The following is a 24,326-nucleotide window of genomic DNA, read 5'->3' as shown; positions in this document are numbered from 1 at the left end:
TACATTGTAGGGAACTTGAACTGTTCTGAAAATATAGAGAATAAATTTTTAAAATCCCAATCTCTCTTGCTAGAGATAAATAGTATTGATGTTTTGGTGAATTTTTCTTCTTCTGTGCATATTTTAACACAGTAGAGCTCATACTCCCTAGATGTAATTTTTTTTCCACCAGTGTCATTCAACCCAAGGTGTAATTTTGTATCTTACTATTTTCTTCCTATAGAAGCATTTCCTCATAACCATAATTTTTAGTGGTTCCATGATACTAAATATCGTAATTTACCTAAACATTCCCTATTGTTGGATTTTTAAGTCACTTCTATAAATGATGATTTTTTTTTTTGTATGTGCCTATTTTTCTGTATTTTAGATTATTTTCTCAGGATAGGCCAAGATAATGTTGGAGATCATTTGTTTCCTCCAAACATTACTTACAGCCCTCAAAAAAACACTGATGCTTTTTGACTGGGTCCCTCTGTCCTTGTCTCCCTCCAACTTCTAGTTTAACTACAGGGGAAAAATAGAGGAGACAGGGAAGAGGAAAAGAAATCCATCAAAAGTAGACTCTTGGCTGGGCGCTGTGGCTCACACCTGTAGTCTCAGCACTTTGGGAGGCCAAGGTGGGTGGATCACTTGAGGTCAGGTGTTCGAGACCAGCCTGGCCAACATGGTGAAACCCCGTCTCTACTAAAAATACAAAAAGTAGCCCAGTATGGTGGTGAACGCCTGTAATCCCAGCTACTTGGGAGGTTGAGGCAGGACAGTTGCTTGAACCCGGGAGGCGGAGGTTGTGATAAGCCAAGATTGTACCACTGTACTCCAGCCTGGGCAACAGAGCAAGATTCTGTCTAAAAAAAAAAAAAAAAAGTGGACTCTTTGAGGCAGGAATCAGAGCTAAGGAAGTTGTCAAGTGAACTCTTCTTCTCACCTAGCCATCCTTATGAATTCCCCTTGCCCTTGTCCCTCTCCAGTCTTTCTGCAGCAGTCTCTCCTTTCTCCTCTAGAAAACCACTTGAGAAAAGGGAATTCTTACCATAACATTTCTAAGTTCTTGTATTTTGTCTCTGTGTAAGGCTGTTTGGGTTGTTTCTTGTTTTCAGTTGATCCATGAACATCTCTGTGATAAACCAACTGAGAGCCTTTCTGGCTCAGGAGCACGTGTCTCTTAGAAAGTTCATTAAGGTTATTCAAATCCATGTCAGAAAGGGTGTGTAGCTGCCGGTATGAAAATCTTTTCTCTTCTTGGTCTTTGTGTCCTCTTTCTTTATTAACATTCAGTCCAGAGTCATATGCAGTAGAGTTTTTATATAAGACCTTGTCAAAAGCCTGTTTTGGTGGAGCAAATGTATGGGAGGTTTCTTTGAGATTCTGGCTCCTAAGTGCCCTTGAAGCTTGTACATCATTGTTAGAGGCATGCATAATCACAATCGATTCAGGCTTTGGTGAAGTATCAAGAGGCTTATTTTGGTTCTGTTGCTGCCTGGGAGGGTTATTCTGGTTCTCCGGACTGGCAGTCACCTCTTCCGTTGTGAAAGACTTCAGGCCATTTTGGTGTTTATGCTGTTTTCGAATCTTGGGCTTGGCTGGTCTTCTGGAAGGTTGATGGTCATTCACTGTTTCAGAAGGCTGCCCTCTTGGTACACTGCTTGATTTTGTGCTTTCATATTGAGACCAGTGTTCCTGGTAATTCTAGAGAGATATTTTTAGTTAATGTAGAATCAGAAGACTGGCACTCTTCACAAATTTTAAATTAGTGTTTTTCAAATTGGGGACTGGGAAGCTGACTATAGAACCGAAAACAGATACAGAAAAAGTAGAGGGTTTTTTTTTTTTTTTTTTCCTAATTTCAGGGCATTGGAGAGTTAATAACTGAGTGATTCCTCCTGGAAATTTAGGATTATAAGCCTAGAAAGAAATAGAAAGCTTAGAACGGGCTTTATATTAAGGACAAGTCTTTGGCTTAAAAGTTTAAGTTTTAAAAGTTAAGTCTTTGACTTAAAAGTCGCCAACTTGGGGGATGGGGTGGGGAAGCTTTACTTCGGGAGATACGGAGAAAGTACAAATGCGAATCTACGTCACAATATATAAGCTTATTTTAAGTAACATGAATATTTTTTAAAATCTTAACCAGAAAACACTAATAATTTGCTTTATAAACCAAGTACAAATCTAATATTAAATACAATTCAGATGATCAGATCTTTTTACCCATGCTGGTCAGAAGCTAGAAATGACCTCTTCACCAGATGAAACAAATTAGATTTTATTCAGAGGATTATAAAAGAGTCTGTGCTGTGATAGGACATCTGTGAAACCACAAGGGTTGTTTTGCTTCTGTTCCTCAATATAGCCTGCGCTTAGGCAATCAAACATCTGGGGGAAATATTTCAATTTCAGAACAGTCTTTATGCTTTTCAAAGTCTCCTAACAACAAAATGTACTCCTGGTATAATAGATACACTATGTAACTATATTGTGCTATTGCCATTTAGAAATATTCTCCAAGGAATAAAGCACTCATTACTTTGCGAAAAACTGGCTGAGTTAAGAGGCCTTTGCAAAGAATGATTAAATGCTTACTGAAAACAGTAGGATGACCATATGCATCAGAGTGTTATATAACTGCAATATATTTCTTCCTTTCTGAACACATATATTTTAAAAATCTCTTTAGCTTATATCTATAAAACATTAACTGAAAAATGCAGCAGTTGGATGAATGATTATTTTAGTTTGCTAGAAAGAATGATCAAATTACTGTGATAAGGGTTCAGCTTTGGGCCGGGCGCGGTGGCTCAAGCCTGTAATCCCAGCACTTTGGGAGGCCGAGACGGGCAGATCATGAGGTCAGGAGATCGAGACCATCCTGGCTAACACGGTGAAACCCCGTCTCTACTAAAAAAAAATACAAAAAACTAGCCGGGCGAGGTGGCGGGCGCCCGTAGTCCCAGCTACTCGGGAGACTGAGGCAGGAGAATGGCATAAACCTGGGAGGCGGAGCTTGCAGTGAGCTGAGATCCGGCCACTGCACTCCAGCCTGGGCGACAGAGCGAGACTCCGTCTCAAAAAAAAAAAAAAAAAGAGTTCAGCTTTGATTTCTCGTTTCTGATACATTCTGATACAACCACCAAGACTCATCCTATTCCTGTATACTATTAAGCAGTGTTCTATTTCTAGTGAAATCACGTTATAATGATAATGTTGATTATTTTAACATTTTAAGAAATAACGACTTCTAATTTGAAATTTAGAAGCTGTTCTTTTGAGAATTTGAGCTTTCTAGGGGATTGGCCAGGCTCTGATTAGCTCCTACATACTTTAAATTTTTACTTGTGGTGCTCCAAAAAAAGGGAGAACTTATTTTCTGTATTCCAGGTAAATTCCAGGTATTCCTTTCATGCAGTAAATTGAGTTACTTGGGGAAATGTGGGCAGGAAGGTTCTGCAAATACATAGCGCCAAGAAAATCCTTTCTTGTAATGGATCCAGAAAATAATTGCTATTTTACAATGTTATAGGTGTGGTCATGGAACATAGCAGCTCTTTTTATGACTGGCAGCGCTGTTCATGAAAGTCAAAAATGCCCCCCTTGACTGTGACCTAAAAATATTAATTGATGCTGATAATGTCATTCTTTTCAATATTTGTTCAGCCTTTAACTCACTAGAGAAGTAATCAGGACGCTGCCATCTAAATGTACTTTCCCTAGTTTTCTCTCTTAATTTTCACCAAAAAAGAAAATACTTACTTCTCAGAAATTTCTTGGGTACTAGATCTGAAATCCTGGGTTACCACTTGATCCTAATCACGTTATTACCTTTGCTGCTGACAATCCAGATCACAATAGCACACTTCACAGGGCGCTTTGACAACAAGGCCAAGGACTCATCATTTTATGAAACTTCAATTGTCTCAAGTGTTAAATCTTCTATTCACATAAATGTAAGTGCCCAGAGATGGCATTTCAGTCCCCAGAAAGGAAGCCATTTATGGGCTCAATACGATTTTTCTCACCTTCCAAGCAGCCTACTTGAGATCTGTGGTTTACTAAAGATTTATTACTCTACAATTGGGGCATCAGGTGTCACTCTTTAGGTGGCAAGACCTGAGTTCCCTGAAGTTAATATACAAAGCCATTCTCAGATGATTTAATCTCCATCAGCACTGAAATCCTCTATTCCATCCTGCTCTCACTGGGGTTCTTTTGTTACTAACACTCGCAATCAGTACATACTCCATGCACTTAGAATAACTGCTTAATGGCAGTAGGTTTTTGCGTCGCACATGGAGTGTTAGCATGGGAGGATCCTGATGCCTAATGCTGGGATGATCATTTCTTAGTAGGACTCATCCTCAGTTATTAAGTAATGCTCATTCATACTGTGCCACCCAAGAGAACTTTGTCCCCAACCCTGTGAAAGGCAGCACCTGGTTGTTTCTCTTTTACGACTTTTCCTTTCACATGTCATAAGCAGACGGGACAATGCCTGCTCTGATCGCAACCAAAAGGTTCATCTGCTTCAACACAAAAGCCACCCCTGCTTAGTTAACCTGACTCAACCACGGAGTCCCAAGAGTTGTGCCTGGGCTCCGAGATCAGCTCTAAAGTGGAGAAATCTCTATTGTGTTCCGCTTTTCTGCTGTGTTTTCGAACAATAAGACATGAGTACTTTAAGCCTGAGATACAAATTCCATCTGACAATATTAAGAGAATCTCAAGCAAAAATATTAATTGGCTCTAATTTTCCCTGCGGGTAAGGAAGAACTCTGTGTTCAGATGAATCTATTAACAGTGTTGGAGGCAAAACCAAATTAACAGCTTTTTGGAAAGGTTAATCAGGATTTGATTGCAAGGGCTTTCATATTAATTAGTAAAAGATCCTACATATCTTTAATACTATCATATTTTCTTTGCCTGGAAAGCTAAGAGTTATTTTAGAGGGGTAAGAAAGGAAACATCCTATTTATCCTTTTGAAACATTACTTACTTGGGGAACCTCTTATATTTTTCTACTGACATGTTTCTTGCCTGGTGCCATAGTTTGAACGTTTGTATCCTCCCTAAACTCGGACGTTAAATCCTAACCCCCAAGGTAATGCTGTTTAAAGGTGGGGCCTTTTCGAGGTGACTAGGTCCGGAGGGTAGGGCCCTCCTGCATGGGATTGATGTTCTTATAAAATAGGCTCGACGAAGCTCATTCACCCCTTCCACAGTGTGAGGACATAGTGAGAAGGCGGCACCAATGAACCAGAAAGCAGATCGTCACCAGACATGGAAACTGCCAGTGTCCTGCCCTTGGACTTCCAGCTTCCAAAACTGTGAAAAAAATTAATCTCTGTTGTTTCCAAGCCACTTGATCTATGGTATTTTCTTATAGCAGCACAAGCAGACTAAGACACCTGGTTAAGATCTTAACCAGTGGGAATGTGCCCGTCACATTGCCCGTCACATAAGGCTCGTCCTGAGCCTTATACATACTGCATTCAGTCTGGGCACACAACCTGAGCGGGATTCAGAAAACCCGTGAAGATTCACAGGCAAGCACGAAGCAATTCAGAACACTAACGCCTATGTGTCAAGGTTAAATGAAGAGAGATTATTTGGCTTCAAGTGAAGGCTCTAGGCATGGATAAGACTCTTTTTTTTTTCTAATTTGTTTTTTTTTTTTTTTGTATTTTTAGTAGAGACGGGGTTTCACCGCGTTAGCCAGGATGGGTCTCGATCTCCTGACCTCGTGATCCGCCCGCCTCAGCCTCCCAAAGTGCTGGGATTACAGGCGTGAGCCACCACGCCCGGCCAAGACTCTTAAATAGAATAGGATAATGACTTGGCTTCAAGTGAAGACTCTAGGCGTGGATAAGACTCTTACATAGAATATGATCATGACCATCATTCTCAGTATTTTAAAAGTAAAAATACATAGGCTGAAATGGTCTCAGGCATATCTTCTCTCTTTCCTCGCCCTCTCTCTGGTTTCTTGTTCTTTCTAGCATGTAAATGTATTTAAGTCTCTCCTATGAAAAGAAGGAAAGAAACATTCACTTGATGCCATTCTCTGGCTAAATCCTATCTCTTTCTCGGCCAGGCACAGTGTGGCTCACACCTGTAATCCCAGCACTTTGGGAGGTCAAGGTGGGTGGATCACTTGAGGTCAGGAGTTTGAGACCAGCTTGACAAACATGGTGAAACCCCATCTCTACTAAAAATACAAAAATTAGCCGGGCATGGTGGCGTGCACCTGTAATCCCAGCTACTCAGAAGACTGGGGCAGGAGACTCACTTGAACTTGGGAGGCAGAGGTTGCAGTGAGCCAAAGTCACGATACTGTACTCCAGCCTAGGTGACAGAGCAAGATCCTGTCTCAAAAAACAAAAGCAAAGAAAAATCTATCTCTTTCTCAATTCACAGCTGGGCATCTTGATGGTGTAGACTGCACTGGTCTCTGCCCCTCATCTCTCATGCTGACCTCTGTCCCCTGCCATAGACTCTCCCCATCCCACTGAAACTGCTCTGTTCAGGACATCAATAAACTTTTAGTCACCAAATCCTGTGGGCACTTTTTTCTTGAACTTTTCATTTTCAAGTTATTTCAAACTTACAGAAAAATTGCTAGTACAGACAACTCTAAAAGATTCTTATCCAGATTGAACAATTTTAAACATTTGGTCACATTTCATTGTTTTTTCTGTCACTCCACACATAAACACACAAATATACATCTATATACAGATATGCAATTATTATTGTTTGCATTTTTGGTATTTAGCTTTTCCAAGCCATGGAGCCTTCCTTATATATGAGTTACATGTGTAATAATACCCCTTGCACGGCACCTCACTGCTGCATACCTGCTTAGATTATGAACAATGTCTTCTTCAGTCTGAGTCCTGGGATGCATGAGGCAGACAGCAGTCCTTACCAACTCTGTCAACTTTTCCCTCCCTAGACCACAGAAACAGCAGCCAGGGCTGTCATGGTTCCTTGTTCCTCCTCCCACTTTCATACCTTTGCCGGCATTTGTCCTTCCACAGGGAGCCGAGACACTGACTCCTATGGGGGGTATTTCTCTGTCTACTTAGGGCAGAATTAGGTGCTCTTTTAGTTCCACTGCATTTTGTACCCACGTCCATATTGCTGCATTATAATGATTACATAACCGTGTTCCCACTAAAGTACTGAACTCCTAGAGGGGAGGTACTGCTTTAAAAAAAGATAACCTTGGCTGGGCACTCTGGCTCATGCCTGTAATTCCAACACTTTGGGAGGCCGAGGTGGGCAGATCACCTGAGGTCGGGAGTTCGAGACCAGCCTGACCAACATGAAGAAACCCCCGTCTCTACTGAAAATACAAAATTAGCTGGGCGTGGTGGCGCATGCCTGTAATCCCAGCTACTCGGGAGGCTGAGGCAGGAGAATTGCTTGAACCTGGGAGGCGGAGGTTGTGGTGAGCTGTGATCGTGCCATTACACTCCAGCTTGGGCAAGAAGAGTGAAACTCTATCTCAAAAACAAACAAACAAAAAACAAACTTTCTTCAAGTTTTATTTATTGTTTTAAAGAATTTTTGTTGTTGTTGTTATTTTTTTCATTATCTTTTGGGCCAGGCACCTAATCCACAGTGCCTGGAATACAGTAGATAGTCAATAAATATTTTGTTGTGTTAAATATTTTGATTTTGCATAAAGATATTTCGCATTAGTGAGGGTTATTGTTGTTAGGGTAGGCTTATGAAACTTTGAAAGTCATTTTTCAAGATAAAAATTTCAAATGAGGCCCATTTTCCCTTGGAGATACACTAAACAATCTTTTTATCTGTATTTTGTATTTTGTATTTTTTAGAGACAGAGTCTTGCTCTATTGCCCAGGCTGGAGTCCAGTGGCATCTGTAACATCGAATTCCTGGCCTCTAGCAATCCTCCTTGGCCTCCGAAAAAGCAATAGGATTATAGGCATGAGCCACTGTGCCTGGCCCATGATCTTTAAATGTATCTTTAATCAGTCAGTAAATATTTATTGAGCATCAGTATTGGGCAAAGCATTGTGGTAGGGGATGTAGAGAAAAATACAATCAGTACCTTTAAAGATCTCGTAGTGTAGTGGGTACAAAAGAAACACAGGCGCGGTGGCTCAGGCCTGTAATCTCAGTACTTTGGGAGGCCCAGGTGGGTGGATCACCTGAGGTCAGGAGTTCAAGACCAGTCTGGCCAACATGGAGAAACCCCGTCTCTATTAAAAATTCAAAAATTAGCTGGGAGTGGTGGTGGGCACCTGTAATCCCAGCTACTCAGGAGGCTGAGACAGGAGAATTGCTTGAACTTGGGAGGTGGAGGTTGCGGTGAGCCTAGATCCTACCACTGCACTCCAGCCTGGGCAACAAGAGCAAAACTCCGTCTCAAAAAAAAAAAAAAAGAAAAGAAAGAAACAAAGGCAGCAGCTAATGAGACATGGTCAAATATGGCAGGCCCTGAGCCAGTGGTCCAGACTATAGATACAGCAGGAGCTGAAGGCAGAGGGGCAGGGTGAGAGAGGCTGGAAATCTCCATGCAGAGGTGGCCCTTGAGGAGGCACTGAAAAGAAGGCACTGGGCTTGGGTAGTTGAAGAGGAAAAAGAAAGGCAGCCTGAAGTGTCTGTGTCCCAGAGTGCTGGGCCGGTGTGTAGCATGCAGTGGGCAGTCCACAAATCCTTTCCACCTAAAGAATGGGAAACATCCCTTAGGCCATTCGTTGTTATTGTCATTGTAGGTCTAACACTTTTTAGATGTTTTGCTCCATGTCTTCATTCAGGAATGGGTTATAAGCGCATTAATTACAGTATACGCAAAGAATAAAAAGCATTCTTTTGGCTTTCTTCTGATTTTCTTCTGTACAAAAATTTTACTGCCTCTGTCAAAGATCATGCCATCAATCAAGCACTGTGATTTTACCTTGATTATTATCATTTTTTTTCGGTCTCCATAGAGACTATCCAAAATTGCCAATGCCGGCTATATTTCAAGTCATCACGGCGGATATTAGGAAAAGTTTTCACTTAGCAATAATCGCACCTTGTATAAATCTCACTGGTTATGATATTACCACAGGGCAAAGCTTTTTACCTTGATCCTTTTATCATTAGCTAAGAATCCTATGGTTTTCCTTAGTGACAATTATGAAAGCTACAGGTTGCAATAATCTTACATGCTTCAAATGTATTTTCTATAATAATTTAAATAACTAGATATACATGGTCACAGAATTCTAGCATTTTGCAGCTGTGATAGACCTTGAATCCTTCATTTAATAAAGAAGAAACTTAAGGCTTTGAAAAAAATTGAGATTTGCCCAGTCATGCATCAAGTAAATAGCAGGTTGAGGCCCAGAAATTCATCTCTTGTGACCCAGCCCATTACCCATAATGCATGGCAAACCTTAAGGTATTTCCTTTGTCCCCAGTTCCTGTTGACCAAGCTCCCCGGCTCTCTATCAGGTCTGGTAGTGGATCCTGTCCTCTACATCCCACAGTCATGAGACACTTCAGTCCCTATCATCTTAACTTCTAGGTGTGGCCTCACTGGCATCAACTTTCAGGAAGCTCTGGGTGAATGAATTTTTATTTCTTTTTTTGCAACTCTTAAGAGCGGCCTGGAGGCCACTGGGGAGGAAAAGAGATGATTCAGGCTGTCCCTTCTTTCTAACCTCTCTGAAACTGGGATAAAACTTATTATTATTTTACTATGTTTATCATCGTACATAGTTTTAACTGATGTCAACAGGCTCTATAGGTTCAGTAATTTCAAAGGACTCATCTCTTCTTAGGCAGGGATAAAACCTGGTCCAAGGGTGGCTCCACATACACGGGTCAAGAAAAACCTGAGCTTCTAGTGCTTTTTCTGTTTCTTTTCCTTTTTTGTTTTTTGAGATGGAGTCTCGCTCTGTCGCCCAGGCTGGAGTGCAGTGGCATGACCTCGGCTCACTGCAACCTTCGCCTCCCAGGTTCAAGCAATTCTCCTGCCTCAGCCTCCTGAGTAGCTGGAACTAGAGGTGTGTGCCACCATGCCCAGCTAATTTTTGTATTTTTAGTAGAGTCGGGGTTTTACCACATTGGCCAGGCTGGTCTCGAACTCCTGATCTTGTGATCCACCCACCTTGGCCTCCTAAAGTGCTAGGATTATAGGCGTAAGCCACCGGGTCTGGCCTAATCTTTGTATTTTTAGTAGAGATAGGGTTTCACCATGTTGGCCAAGCTGGTCTCAAACTTCTGACTGACCTCAGGTGATCCACCCGTCTTGGCCTCCCAAAGTGCTGGGATTACAGTTGTGAGCCACTGTGCCCGGCCTTTTTCTGTTTCTTCTAGAAAAACAGTGTGGAGAATTTCAGAAAAATCTTCCTGAAATCACATTTATGATTTCAAAGTAGTACACCCATGGCCAAAAAGGATGTCATCATGCTAAATGACGAGTTGGTAAGTTTTTCTATTCTGAAAATGAGGGTTTGGTGAGGCTCTGGGAGTTCCCATCCAGTTTTCAGGAATAGTGTCCCCATTGTCTAGGAATAATAAGTAACTGACAACTACAAAAGGAATCAGACTTGGAAGCAGCACAGAATTGGATAAATCTTTGGAACTATGATTTTTCCTGCATGTCTTTCCATGCCTTCCTTCTATGTGGGATTCTAACTCAGTATGTTGAAAGTGTGAAATGATAATTTTCTTCCAGGAAACAGAGCCCTTGGAAAAACAGGTAGGGTTGGCTGGCTGAGCAGGCAATGGCTCCTCTAAGCAGAAGCCGGTCTTACCTGTAGGAAAGTGGGTAATTATTCTCAAGCATAAAAATAAACCCTTAAGTGATAAGAACTCAGTCACGATCATTACTTATATTCAGCAGTATTGCTTGAAACACACTTAAAATGCAATCTAGCAGGTAACCTTTAGCTGTTGTGCTCTTTGATGCCATTTGTCTTCAGGATCGATGGCAGCAGTTTCAATTTCCTTGGCATTCTGAATAGACGTCTTGTCTGTTCCTCTGACGGGGTAGGAGATCTAGGTAGGTAAAACACATACAGCATGTTAACTGGATTCATTTTAGTCTTAGAGCCATGGGACTCAAGTCAGTGCACTCTAGAAAACGGTCCTGCTGGGCTAGGTTTTATTTTCAGTTAATTTCAAGGATTCATCAGGAACCTGACTGTTCCCAAGGAAAATGGGAATAGACAATGTTTTATCTTGCAGACACGAAGAGAAAACTGGTGCCTTAAGGTCAAACTATTACTTACTTTACATGCTCAATACATACTCAGGAGACCCAATTTTAGAACAGTTATCTGAACTGGATGCAGCAAGTAACGTTTGATCATGCCAATAGAAACACCATGAAATAACACTCCACGCCGAAATGATGACAACAACAGAAATAACAATGTTTTTACACGTGGAATGCTCGTGGTGTGCCAGCATCTGTCCTAGGCCCTTAGCACACAATGTTCTCAGGTAATCCTCACAACCACCGTATTAGGTATGCATATGTTATTACTCCCTTTTTGCAAATGAGGAAACAAAGGTACAGAGAGGTTAAGTAATTTGTCCAGGATCAACAGCTAGTAAGTAGAAGAGCTGGGTGGTCTTTCTCCAGAGCCTGCACATGCAACAGTGTTGCTAACTCGCTTATTAGAAATATCCTAGACCTGCACGATTAGTAGTTTTGGTACTCAGAGAATTTGAATAATGTAAAGTCGGTGGTTCTCAACTTTAGTTAGATATTAGAAAAACCGAGGAAATTAAAAAAAAATACTAATGCCCTGATCCCACCTCAAACCCATTAAATCATAAGCTCTGGGAGTGGCCCCAGATATCAATATATTTTAAAAGTTCCCTATCTACTATTTAAAAAAAATTTTTTTAAAGTCCAGACGCGGTGGCTCACGTCTATAATCAAAGCACTTTGGGAGGCTGAGGCAGGTGGATCACGAGGGCAGGAGTCCAAGACCAGCCTGGCCAAGATGGTGAAATCCCCATCTCTACTAAAAACACAAAAATTAGCCAGGCGTGGGGGCCAGTGCCTGTAATCCCAGCTACTCGGGAGGCTGAGGCAGAGAATTGCTTAAACCTGGAGGTGGGGGTTGCTGTGAGCTGAGCTCATGCCACTGCACTCCAGCCTGGGGCGACAGAGTGAGCCTCCGTCTCAAAATACATACATACATACATACATACATAAATATTAAAAGTTCCCCAGGTGGGTCTAATCTGCATCCAGGTTTGGGAAACATGAATGAAGGCAGCTACACAGGATTTAGGTCCCTAAGTTATTTAAGGGCCCTTCATTGCCTCCATTAGTTACCTGTTTTAAATCAAGAAAATAGTGTCTGTGCTATGTGGCATTCTAGCCATCAGGATGTACTGCAGGAAGCAAACTTACAGTTATGCAATCTTAATGCTGGAAAAGATTCCGGAGATAATCCAGTTCTCCAGTACATCCACACCATCCCTGGTAGATGTTCACTCACTGTCTGCCTAAATTCATGCCCCATGTCCTGGCAAGACTTACCTGTTTGTCAGTATTAGTATGTTTAAAGATCTTCTATGGGTTGAGGAGGAGAAAAGAAATCTGTTTCATGCAGGATGAACATATTGCTCCCTAACTGAGCGCAACCTGAATGCCAGAAAGCTCTTCTTTATATGCGCAGATATATGTCTCTGTATTTTCTATGCCTCTGCCCTCTGGAATAACACAGACCAGACTAACCCCTTCTTCAGGCAACAGTTCTGCGCAGGTAGAAGCTGACCCTGGTCTCCTGTGAGCCTGCTCTTATTTAGAGGACCGACTGTCTCATTCCCCTGTGCTGCAGTACTCAGGTCAGCCTCCTCTGCCCACTCTCTGTTCCACTGCCTAGAAATGCTGTTAAGTCTCTCCCCTCAGAACTGATGTAATTAGTTTTAAATTTTAGATTTAGGACTTTACATGCGTTTTGTTACATTTCCTCTGGCGGGCTGTGTAGTGGAGAAGCAGCAAGGTGTATGACTAGAAAGAACTTGGGTTTTGGGATCGGTCCTGTTTGTGTTCAGATCTTCTGTCTGCTGTTTACTTTGACTTCAGACTTGTATTCAATACAGAAAGAGGTAAAATATTTGTTAAATATTAAGTGATAAGTAAATATTTGACAATGAAGACACCCTCAGTGTGTCTTCCCTGACCACTCAGTGTGGCTTCCCTGTACAAAACACAACATGTTGTTTCTTTTATTTCAGGTGTAACCTTACTTCTACCAGAGCTGTCTCTATTAACTTTGCTAAAGTAACTATCACAATTACTGTACTTATATATAGAGAGAGATAGGCCAGATAGACAGTGTGAACGTTTGAATACTTAAGGTTAATCTGAAAGTGGGGAAAATGTAAAAACTTTTTAACATTTTTGTGCTTGAATTTTCATTCCTAAAACACGAAACAAAAACAGACTATTTGATCATGGAATTCTGATTACAAATGGAACTAATCACCAGGTTTTGAATGACTAACCTACATGGCAAATGGAAAACTTCACATCATGAAAAAGTTCAACTTGTGCTGAAATGAAAAGCTTAGAACTATAAATGAGCTATTTCTTTTCTTTCTCTCTCTCTTTCTTTTTTTTCCCCCCCAGATCTTGCTCTGTGGTCCAGGCTGGAGTGCAGTGGCACAATCTTGGCTTACAACCTCTGCCTCCTGGGCTCAAGTGATTCTCCTGCCTCAGCCTTCCAAGTTGCTTGGACTACAGGCATGTGCCACCACGCCCACCTAATTTTTGTATTTTTAGTAGAGACAGGGTTTCACCATGTTGCCCAGGTTGATCTCAGACTAATGGACTCAAGTGATTGGCCTGCCTCCTAAAGTGCTGGGATTATAGGTGTGAGCCACCAAAGCCGGCTATTTATCATATTTCTATCTCAGTCCCTCTCACAGTGCTAGTTCAAGATGAAACACTAGATCATTATAAAAGCATTAGATTTCACAACTTTTCTCAACGTTATGGCAAAGGTTTCAATCCCATGTGACCATGATGTTCAACAGAAACACGACTCATTTAAAAGAAAAATCGACTCTATCTTGGAGGAGAAATGAAGGTCAAGAGTAAAAAACCTAACTAAGCTGACTTAGCAGGCAAGGAAATCATCCTTTTCAAACCTCAAAGTGGGGATGACTCAGAGAAACTGTCGTCTGGAGCCTGGGAAAAAAGGAAGTTGAACTCTTTCATAGATCTGCCATGAGGATGCTGATTCCCTGACCAAGCTAAGTGACTAAGAAATAAAGGGGACTTAGTTTAGTTAATCCAGGTTATTACTGTTGATACTGTTTGACTGACAATGATGGAATCTCTTATATAGCACTGGTGAAAAGTTTACAAATGAAAAATACAGTGTCCCACGTTTCCTCTTCCAGAAAATGTGGGATATACAGTATTTCCCTCCACAGGCTGTTTTGGTAGAACACGGCGGCTGAATCACCCCACTGAGATCCCTGGGCAAGTAAAGCATACTTTTACATTATCTCTTTCAAAGTGGAATGGGACACAACCTCTGCCAGCTATTTTTTTTTTTTTTTTTTTTGTGAACCATTCTATTAATACCAATCAAATCGAGAAAATGATCAAATGAAATTGCATTTTGAGCATCATAAGCTGTGTAATGTCTATTCTGTTAAATTGGGGCCTATAATTGCTTCTCTACTGAAAAGATACAACAAAGACAGCAATCATGGCTTGTCATTATCCCAGACTAGAAAACCGGCCTTTGCAGGGAGGACTTCAAAGGCTTGTGGTTCTCGAATTGCATTTGGCTGCTATTGTTGAAGCGCAGGCAATCTTGATGAGGTGTTTACACTGAGGTAAGGCGCAGAGCAGAGCGGCTGAGTGCCTGGGTCTAGAGCCATTAAAAAATTGTACATTATGTTCCTTGCTTTGAAGTGAGGGTTTGTAGGTAGGAAAGCAACTCAGATTGAGTACAGCTGAGCTAGATTGGGCTGCTACTTCTTGCTCAAAGAAACTCATCAGGTTCTTAGAGAATCAGACAGCACTACAAAAAAAGTTGATGCTTTACCAAGAGCTGTATGTGAGTCGAATCCGCGTAAAGACACACTGAAACATGTTTAAATAAGGACGTTACCATTAAGTTCTGCAATCACTGGAGGTTTTGCCTTTTTTCCTTTATATTGTTTTTACTACTGACCTTATGTTCAGATGTTGTGGGGGGGCCCACATTAATTTATTGGGTTCTTTGTTACTCTCATTCTTTGACAGTATTGACAACTAGCACATCTCCAAATTAAATAGAGTTGATTTTTTAAGTAGTGTTAGCTAACCATCATTCCAACACCTATTATTCAATTCCCTGCTTCCAGGCATAATACTGGATTCAGTGAGCATTTCTCGATTAACTTGGCTAAGGAGTGAGCTGAACTATTTATTTCTCTACCCTATTTCTAATATACCTTGCTGTGTGTCGATTCACACCTGCTCACGGCAGCACTGCTGCCACCTGTGTTTATACACAGCCAGCAAAAGAGGCGGAGACACAATGATAGAAATTGTCTGCCAGTCTGCCATTGTGAGGCTGCAACCCTGATATTTGGCACAGCTGTTTCAATTATCCAAAGGTTCGTATTATTCAGCTGTTTAGAGGCAAAGGACATGAAATATTTTGGCTCTGCTGTTGGCCATAGTCTCCATTCCTCTAGATTGCCTCATAATGTATTTAGCATGCACATGTTCAGTGAGAACTGGATGACACTGAAACCCTTTTTTTTTTTTTTTTTTTTCGTATTTTTAGTATAGACGGGGTTTCGCCATGTTAGCCAGACTGGTCTTGAACTCCTGACCTCAGGTAATCCGCCCACCTCAGCCTCCCAAAGTGCTGGGATTACAGGTGTGAGCCACCCTGCCTGGCCATGAAACCTTTGAATATATTTTTTTCTACATTCATTTTCAGCATCAGATACTTGAACTTTAAAAGGCCCCAAGCTAATGGTCAGTCGCCTACTTAAAAATCCTTCAATAGCTTTCCATTACCCTCAGTCTTCAAAGACTTACAAGGCCCTGTGGCCTCGGGTTCCTGTCTACTTCTTCAGCCGTGGCCCCTTGCTCTCTTCCTGCTGTACCTTTCGGCTTTGCTGATGTGCCAGGGGCACTATCGTCTCTGGGTCTTTGCACAGGCCATTCTTTGCCTGGAAATTCAGTTATTTAGGGAATTTCTTTGCCCCTTCACTTCACTTACTCATTTTTTTTTTTTTTTTTTTTTTTTTGAGACAGAGTCTTTCTTTGTTGCCCAGGTTGGAATGCAGTGGCATAATCTTGACTCACTACAACCTCCGCCTCCCAGGTTCAAGTGATTCTCCTGCCTCAGTCTTCCAAGTAGCTGGGATTACAGGCGTGCACCACCATGCCTGGCTAATTTTTGTAATTTTAGTAGAGATGGGGTTTCACCATGTTAGCCACGCTGGTCCTGAACTCCTGACCTCAAGTGATCCACCACCTGAGCCTCCCAAAGTACTGGGATTACAGGCGTGACCCACTGCGCCCGGCCCACTTCACTTATTCTGACCCATCCCATCCACTGTTCAGCCTTGGCTGAAATGTAACTTTTTCCAGAAAGCCTTCCCTGCCACCCCAGAGGCGGCTACAATAGTTGCATCTGGGCTCATGGCCTTAGTACTCTGTACTTTCCTTTTGTAACAAGTATCACCCTGGTAATTGTTTTTTTTTTCTCCCTCTGCACTGTAAATTCCCGTAAGGCAGGAAAAAGGAGGGCCCATGTGCAGGGCTGTCTTGCTGTGTGGCTCTAGGGGTACTATTCATCTGTGCTATGCTCTGAATGTGCCTGGCATTTAGATGGTCAATAAATACAACAGCATGAAAAGATCAATCTGGGTTGTTCACTGAACTTGCATTTATATCAGAATACATATAATCTACTTGTTTATCTGGTAGGATGTGTGGTTTATTTTAAAGTCAGGTAGCCGGCTGTTGACAAAATAAGGTGGAAACTAGAACTTTATCTCCCATTCCACTCTCCCTTGTTCCCAGCTTCAGTCCCTGAAATTTGCATTTGCTACTCCCTCTTCCAAAAATCCTCTTCAAATATTCACATGTCGGGCCCTCTCACCTCCTCCATATCTTTCTCAGGGAGACTCTGCCTCATAGCCCATTTAAAGTTGTGATTTCCCACCACCTCAGCAATCCTCAGCAGTTCTGCCCAGCTTTATTTCTGTCTTTACCTCCTTAAAATATAGAACTTATCATGCACCAATGCACTCATTTATCTATTTTCTCTGTTGTCTATCTCCTGCCTCAGGAGGCCTGGGATTTTTGTCTGTTTTTGTTCAGGGATGTATCCCAAGCACCTGTGACAACGTCTGACACATAATCATCTCTTTATAAATATATGCTAGGCTGGACGCAGTGGCTCACACCTGTAATCCCAGCACTTTGGGAGGCTGAGGCAGGCGGATCACTTGAAACCAGGAGTTTGAGACCAGCCTGGCCAATATGGCAAAATCTTGTCTCTACTAAAAATACAAAAATTAGCTGGGTGTAGGTGGCTCATGCCTGTAATCCCAGCTACTTGGGAGACAGAGGCATGACAGTCATTTGGACCCAGGAGGCAGAGGTTGCAGTGAGCTGAGATGGCACCACTGCATTCCAACCTGGGTGACAGAGCGAGACTGTGCCTCCAAAATAAGTAAATAAGTAAAATAAAATAAATAAATACATGCTAAATGAATAATGGCCTTTTTCAAGAATGTGAAAGAGATTTTTAGGAATATCTCATATAACTTAGAGAAAGGTTGATTATCCAGCAATCTGAACTCTCCCTAACAAACTAAGAATATGGAAGGGTGACCTCTGAATGGACACATTAGAGATTAAAAAAAAAAATTCACAAAGCTCACACATTGCACTGAAATTGCTCCATTACTAAAATTCTTCAATGAATTCATACAACTGAGAGGAAAGGCCTAACATTTTAGCACAGTGGTTTTAAAATTTCAGAATGTATTAAAATCACTTGGAAGGGTTGTTAAAACACAGATGGCTGGACCTCACCCCAGAGTTTTTGACTCAGGAGGTCTGGGATGGGGCCCAAAAATCTCCACTTATATTAAGTTCCCAGGTGATGCTGATGCTCCTGGTCCGAGGAACACAATATGAGAGCTTCTGCTTTAAAATGACATACAGGGCCTGCATGAAAGACGTCTGCCAATTTCTCTAACCTAAATATCCATATTCTCATCCTCACAATCTAGCCACATACAACTACAGCACTATCCACCTTCTCCTTAACTAACTCACTGGATGAAGTGACATTTTCTAGTCTTGAAGATATCCTGAGGCCATAGCTAAATGCTTACGGCTGCTAGGCTCTCTCTAGTACACCTTGGTACTTCTACTTCCACTTGTTGAGTTGTATGTTTACCAAGAGTCTTTTCCATTTGTTCCCAAACTTGTTTATTCCTACTGTACCTGTTGTTAAAATTATGAAATTTATTTAAAGATTAGATAATCTGAAGAAATCTGAGCATGAATAGAGAGGCATTACATTCATGAAAACTTAGTTAAATGATTTAGAATGACCCAATAAAAGCAAATGGCAAAATAAAATGTTGGGGGTGGGTGGGGGGAACTGTAAAAAATTAGGGGAAACATTCACCACAAAAACCTAGCGATTATGGCCAGGTGCAGTAGCTCACGCCTGTAATCTCAGCTCTTTGGGAGGCTGAGGTGGGAGCATCACTTGAGGCCAGGAGTTTGAGAGCAGCTGGGCGACACCCTGTCACTACTAAAAATACAAAAATTAGCTGGGCATCGTGGCAGGTGCCTGTAATCCCAGCTACTCAGTGGCTGAAGCATGAGAATTACTTGAACCCGGGAGGTGGAGGCTGCAGTGAGCCAAGATCGTGCTACTGCACTCCAGCCTGTTTGACAGAGGGAGACTACATCTCAAAAACCAAAAAAAAAAAAAAACCCACACACACACCTAGAAATTATGTTCTTAAATTGTTTCTAAGGTTTTTTAAGTTTGTACTCTGCTATCAAGAAATCAAAACTGCAAATCATAGATGCTCTCAAACTGATGCAAGAGAAACAATGATATTCCAGTTAGTAGAATCTGCACTGGTAGAAAAGACCTTGGTAAAAAAAAAAAAAAAAAACTGGTGAATCAGTGTATATTTATATAGTTTAAGTGAAACTCAAGTACTTATGGTATATAGTTATCATTTTTCATATCTGCTTTAACCAATTTAAAAACAAAATTTTATTAACATATAATGTTTGTACATATTTACGGGGTATATGTGATATTTTGTTACATATACAGAATGTGTAATGAACAAGGTATTTGGGGTGTTCATCACCTCCAGTATTTACCATTTCTTGGTGTCGGGAACATCTCAAATGCTCTCTGCTAGCTACTTTGAAATATACAACACATTTTTACTCACTACAGTCACCCTAACTTTGTTATGGAACATTAGAATTTATTTGTTCTATCTAACTGTATGTTTGCACCAATTCATCAACCTCTCTTCATCTTCCCTACCCCTCAGACCCTTCCCAGCCTCTGATAACTATCATTCTACCTTTTACCTCTGTGAGATCTTTGATTTAATTGACAAACTATCAGTTCCTGACCAGCAGTATGGAGGTTTCTTCTGTACTGACAGCTTTCTACTGAAACAGTGTTCTTTCACAACTTCATGCCATTGACCCTGCCCCCTTTGCCTGCAGTGCCCTTACTACCCACTTCCACCTGTTAACTTCTACTTTTCAGGGCTGGGTGCTGTGGCCCATGCCTGTAATCCCAGCAGTTTGGGAGGCTGAGGTGGGTGGATCACTTGAGGTCAAGAGTTCAAGACCAGCCAGGCCAACATGGTGAAACCCCGGGGGCTCTACTAAAACTACAAAAATTAGCCAGGTGTGGTGGCAGGAACCTGTAATCCCAGCTACTTGGGAGGCTGAGGCCGGAGAATCCCTTGAACCCGGGAGGCAGAGGTTGCCAACAGTGAGCCGAGATCGTGCCACTGCACTCCAGCCTGGGTGACACAGCGAGACCCTGTCTCAAGAAACACAAACAAAAATACAAACAAAACAATACCCTTCTTCGTTTTAAAGAATCAGTTCCATGATTGCCTTCTGTGTGAAGCCCTCTCTGACTTCCCTGGACAGTCAGGCACCTTTTCTTCCAGGTTCTTTGGGACCTTATCTGATACTAGCACAGCAATTTTCACTTGGCATTGACTGTTTACATGTCTGCTTCCAATTCGGCCATAAGCTCCTTAAGAGCAGATACAGACAGCAGCAGAAAATTACCGCAGACTCATAGCAGTCTGGGTCATTCAATAAGGAGGCAAAGAAGCGATCACATTGCCATAGCTTCTTACTTTGCTACAGAATGGTGCAATATGACCCGTGTAAGGAAGCGTAGAATTATCAGGTACGCTAGGTACATTTTGAAAACTATCCTTAAAAATGATGAAAATGATAGAAATTTATGTTAAATTTCTGGTTTTCAAAGGGGCATGCTTTAGTTATGTGGATTTTTTATTTTATTTTATTTTTCCCTTTTGAGACGGAGTCTCACTCTGTCGCCCAGGCTGGAGTGCAGTGGCGGGATCTCGGCTCACTGCAAGCTCCGCCTCCCGGGTTCACGCCATTCTCCTGCCTCAGCCTCCCGAGTAGCTGGGACTACAAGAGCCTGCCACCACGCCCGGCTAACTTTTTGTATATTTAGTAGAGACGGGGTTTCACTGCGTTAGCCAGGATGGTCTCCATCTCCTGACCTCATGATCCACCCGCCTCGGCCTCCTGAAGTGCTGGGATTACAGGCGTGAGCCACCGCGCCTGGCCGGAAATTTTCTTTCTTATGGATCCCTCTTCAATAATGCCAAATTAATGAAGTGTCACTCTATAGATCATACAAATTGGTAGTTTAAGCAGCCAAGTGCTGAACAGTGCACACAAGAAAGAGGCCTTAAAAATGGCTTGTACTGAAAAAAAATCATAAAGTTCAATTGAAATTATGCTGTCATAAGTAAGTGCTCTTGTAGTAATAGCAGAGGGCAAAATAAGAAAATTTATCAATCGATGAACTTCTATAGAGTTCCTATTCTGTAGAAGAATAATTTTTATAAGCATAATAGGATAGGTGGGACTCAAAACACCACCAACCTGGAAGAATCCTATAAGAAAAGAATTCTATGTTTCTAACCAAATATAATTACAAAAAGATGACCATAACTTAAATAAAGGTAAAGCTTAATCTTCTCAACAACCAAAAGTTTCACTAAATTTAAAACTATGAGAAATAGCAATATATCCTTTAGGTGGTAACCTTCCACATTAGGAGACTGACTGTAAATTTAAACCAAACATTCAATAATAAATATAACTTATATTTATATAGGGCTGTAAGATTATAAAAAGCTTTCACATAGCATATCTCATTTGATTATCTCAACACTCCTGAGTCTGTGGTATAAGGCAAACATTTGTAATTTTAATGAGGAAGAATAAGACTCAATAAGAGTTTGTGATTTGCCATGGCTCCAAATGGGACTCAAATCAGGTCTTTTGACTTCAAATTCTGGTGTTTAACTGCACAAGTTCTTGTTATTCCCCGCCTCTGCTTTTTTTTTTCTTTTTTCATTTTGAAAACAATGAAATTTTGTACCAAAGAAAAACTATTTAAAACTTACATTTCTTCATCAAATATTTAGCTAGTGCTTGCTGTACGCCAGGATCTGGGAATTCAAAGATGAACAAGCCCATGATCTTAAGAAGCAGTCATCTGTACATGATGAAGACAGAGCACTGCGGAGTTACGGGTTCTGCGGGAGATGCTCAGGAATGAGGGAGGTGGTGGAAGAAGGATCTTCAAAGAGCCTTTACAAAGGCAGAGACATATGAGCTGAATCTCAAAAGGAGAATAAGGTTTTCCTAAGCAAACAAGCCAAGGCAAGAGTAGCCCATCAGCATGAACAAAGAAGGGGCTAAAGGAAATGCTGGGTCTGGGCTCCGCAAGTGCCTGGAGTATGGCCAGGCGTGAGACACAAGTAGAGAGTGATGAAAGATGAGGCTACAGGAACAGAAAGGAGCCAGGTCAGGAAGGGCCTTTCGTACCACTCTGAGAGTTTGAATTTTATCTTGAAGGTAACACGGTGTCACATTAAGCAATGTGGAAAGAATTGCCCTATGAAATTGTCCTTCAAAACTAAAGTACCAAATATATGATCCAGGGTTATTAATAAATTCCTTATTGTAAAGTGTAAATATTTGAAACAGTATCTGAGACCACATACCACTGTTAAATACTGTCAACTAGTTGCATACAAGACTGTAGGGTTCTGTAATCCCTAGGACCCTGTTTGATTGACTGGGGACCCTCAAGAGATAGCATGGTGAGCATGCGGTGTGCCTGGATAGGCCGTCTAGGTAGGCAGTCTTTTGAGAGTCTTACCATCGAAAGGCCTCCTAGGGCATGTGGACGTTATTGTTTTGCCTACACTTTGTTCTTACTCTGTCTGAAGTTATATCTCTTTCATTTTGAGGCAATGTAGCCTTAAAAGAAGAGAAAGCTGGTTAGAAGGGCCTCTTCCCTGAGTGGCATCTTCTCCTGTGGTGTGAGGAGTGTCTGGTGGTAACGACAGCTTCCCTCCACGGAGTGTCTGCCCCCAGTCGGTAGCTTTGTATACATTCTTCAAATAGCCCTCCAAAGCATATCATATATTCCTTGTTTGCTTCCGCCATATATAGATGAGGAAGGTGAGGTGAGGTTTATTTTTATTTATTCTTAATTTTGATTCTTTTCTCCTTTTTCGAGACAGGGTTTTACTCTGTTATCCAGGATGGAGTGCAGTGGTGAGATCCACTCACTGCAGCCTTGCCCTCCCGGCTCAAGCGATCCTTCTGTCTCAGCCTCTGGAGTAGCTGGGAATACAGGCGTACCCCATTATGGCCAGCTAACTTTTGCATTTTTTTGGTGGAGATGAGGTTGAGCTGATATGGGCTATGCTGAAGAGCCAGGATTGAATCCAAGATTGACTCTTAAATCAGTATTTTGTTTTGGTTTTAGTTTTTCTCCCACAATATTTCGTTGTTCCCTAGCAAAAACGCTGCTACCAGGGATGGGGCCAATCAAAGCTCTTCCTCTAGATCTTGCATACTTTTCTCCTTCTCATCCATTCGCACCTCCACTTGAATGAAATGTCCTCAGAGAGACCTTCCCCAAGCACCTGGCTAGACATCCCAGTTTACTTTTTATTTTTGTTTTATATGGAGTCTCACTCTGTCACCCAGGCTGGAGTGCAGTCGCGAGACCTCGGCTCACTGCAACCTCCACCTCCCAGGTTCAAGCGATTCTCCTGCCTCAGCCTCCTGAGTAGGTGGGATTACAGGTGCGCACCATGAGGCCCAGGTAAGTTTTGTATTTTTAGTACAGACGGGGTTTCACCATGTTGGCCAGGCTGGTCTCCAACTCCTGACCTCAGGTGATCTGCCCACCCCAGCCTCCCAAAGTGCTGGGATTACAGGCGTGAGCCACTGCACCTGATCCCCAGTTTATTTATTAAAGTCATCACTTTATTAAATAAAGGACTCTATTCCCTTTCATTACTTTTTTTTTCTTTTTTTTTTTTGAGATGGAGTTTTGCTCTTCTTGCCCAGGCTGGAGTGCAATGGTGAAATCTCGGCTCACCACAACCTCTGCCTCCTGGGTTCAAGTGAATCTCCTGCCTCAGCCTCCTGAGTAACTGGGATTACAGCCATGCATCACCACGCTTGGCTAATTCTGTATTTTTAGTAGAGATGGGGTTTCTCCATGTTGGTCAGGCTGGTCTCGAACTCCTGACCTCAGGTGATCTGCCTGCCTCGGCCTCCCAAAGTGCTGGGATTACAGGCGTGAGCCACATTACTTTCTTAAATACAGTTTATTCAATCTCTTTTGAGGTATTATCAGTATCTGAAATTATTTTGTTACATGGTTCTAATCTTTGCCGTATGACTGGAATGTAAACTCCTTCAAGATAGGAGCTCTGCCTGTCTTGTTTTCTGTTAATATCCCAGCATTGAGAAGAGTACCTAATATTTAATACATATTTGGTGCTCAATAAATATCTGTTGGCTGACTAACCTGCTGTCTCAGCAACAGCCACAAAGATGTGTTAATCGAAGGTAGGACTGTGAATTGTTTGTGACTTTATATTATCTTGACTATAGGCCATTCAATAACCATATCACATTTGTAAATGATGTGTAATTTCTTTCCAAGAAATTACAAGGAAAGAGTTGAATAACACATATAAAGCATTTCTAACTCTTTTCTAAACCC

General features: G+C 41.7%; 1 protein-coding gene and 1 non-coding gene across 8 annotated transcripts in view; both read right to left on the bottom strand.

The window, feature by feature from the left end:
• Positions 1-24,326, bottom strand: part of JHY (junctional cadherin complex regulator) — a 72,375-nt gene that overhangs the window by 18,265 nt on the left and 29,784 nt on the right. For all 7 annotated transcript variants that reach the window (XM_026451037.2, XM_023208496.2, XM_023208498.2 and 4 more), the window contains 2 exons: positions 10,903-11,016; positions 1,034-1,689 (listed from right to left, as the gene is read on the bottom strand). In XM_026451037.2, the coding sequence (XP_026306822.1) occupies positions 1,034-1,689; positions 10,903-11,016 (770 nt within the window). The remainder of the gene's footprint in view (positions 1-1,033; positions 1,690-10,902; positions 11,017-24,326) is intronic.
• LOC111540359 lies at positions 8,949-9,088 on the bottom strand. The gene has a single exon (XR_002730950.1). It is a non-coding gene; the product is annotated as a U4 spliceosomal RNA (small nuclear RNA).

This window comes from Piliocolobus tephrosceles, chromosome 13, assembly GCF_002776525.5.
Source record: "Piliocolobus tephrosceles isolate RC106 chromosome 13, ASM277652v3, whole genome shotgun sequence".
In the NCBI taxonomy this organism is placed as follows: domain Eukaryota; kingdom Metazoa; phylum Chordata; class Mammalia; order Primates; family Cercopithecidae; genus Piliocolobus; species Piliocolobus tephrosceles.
This window is presented reverse-complemented; position numbering and strand designations above follow the sequence as displayed.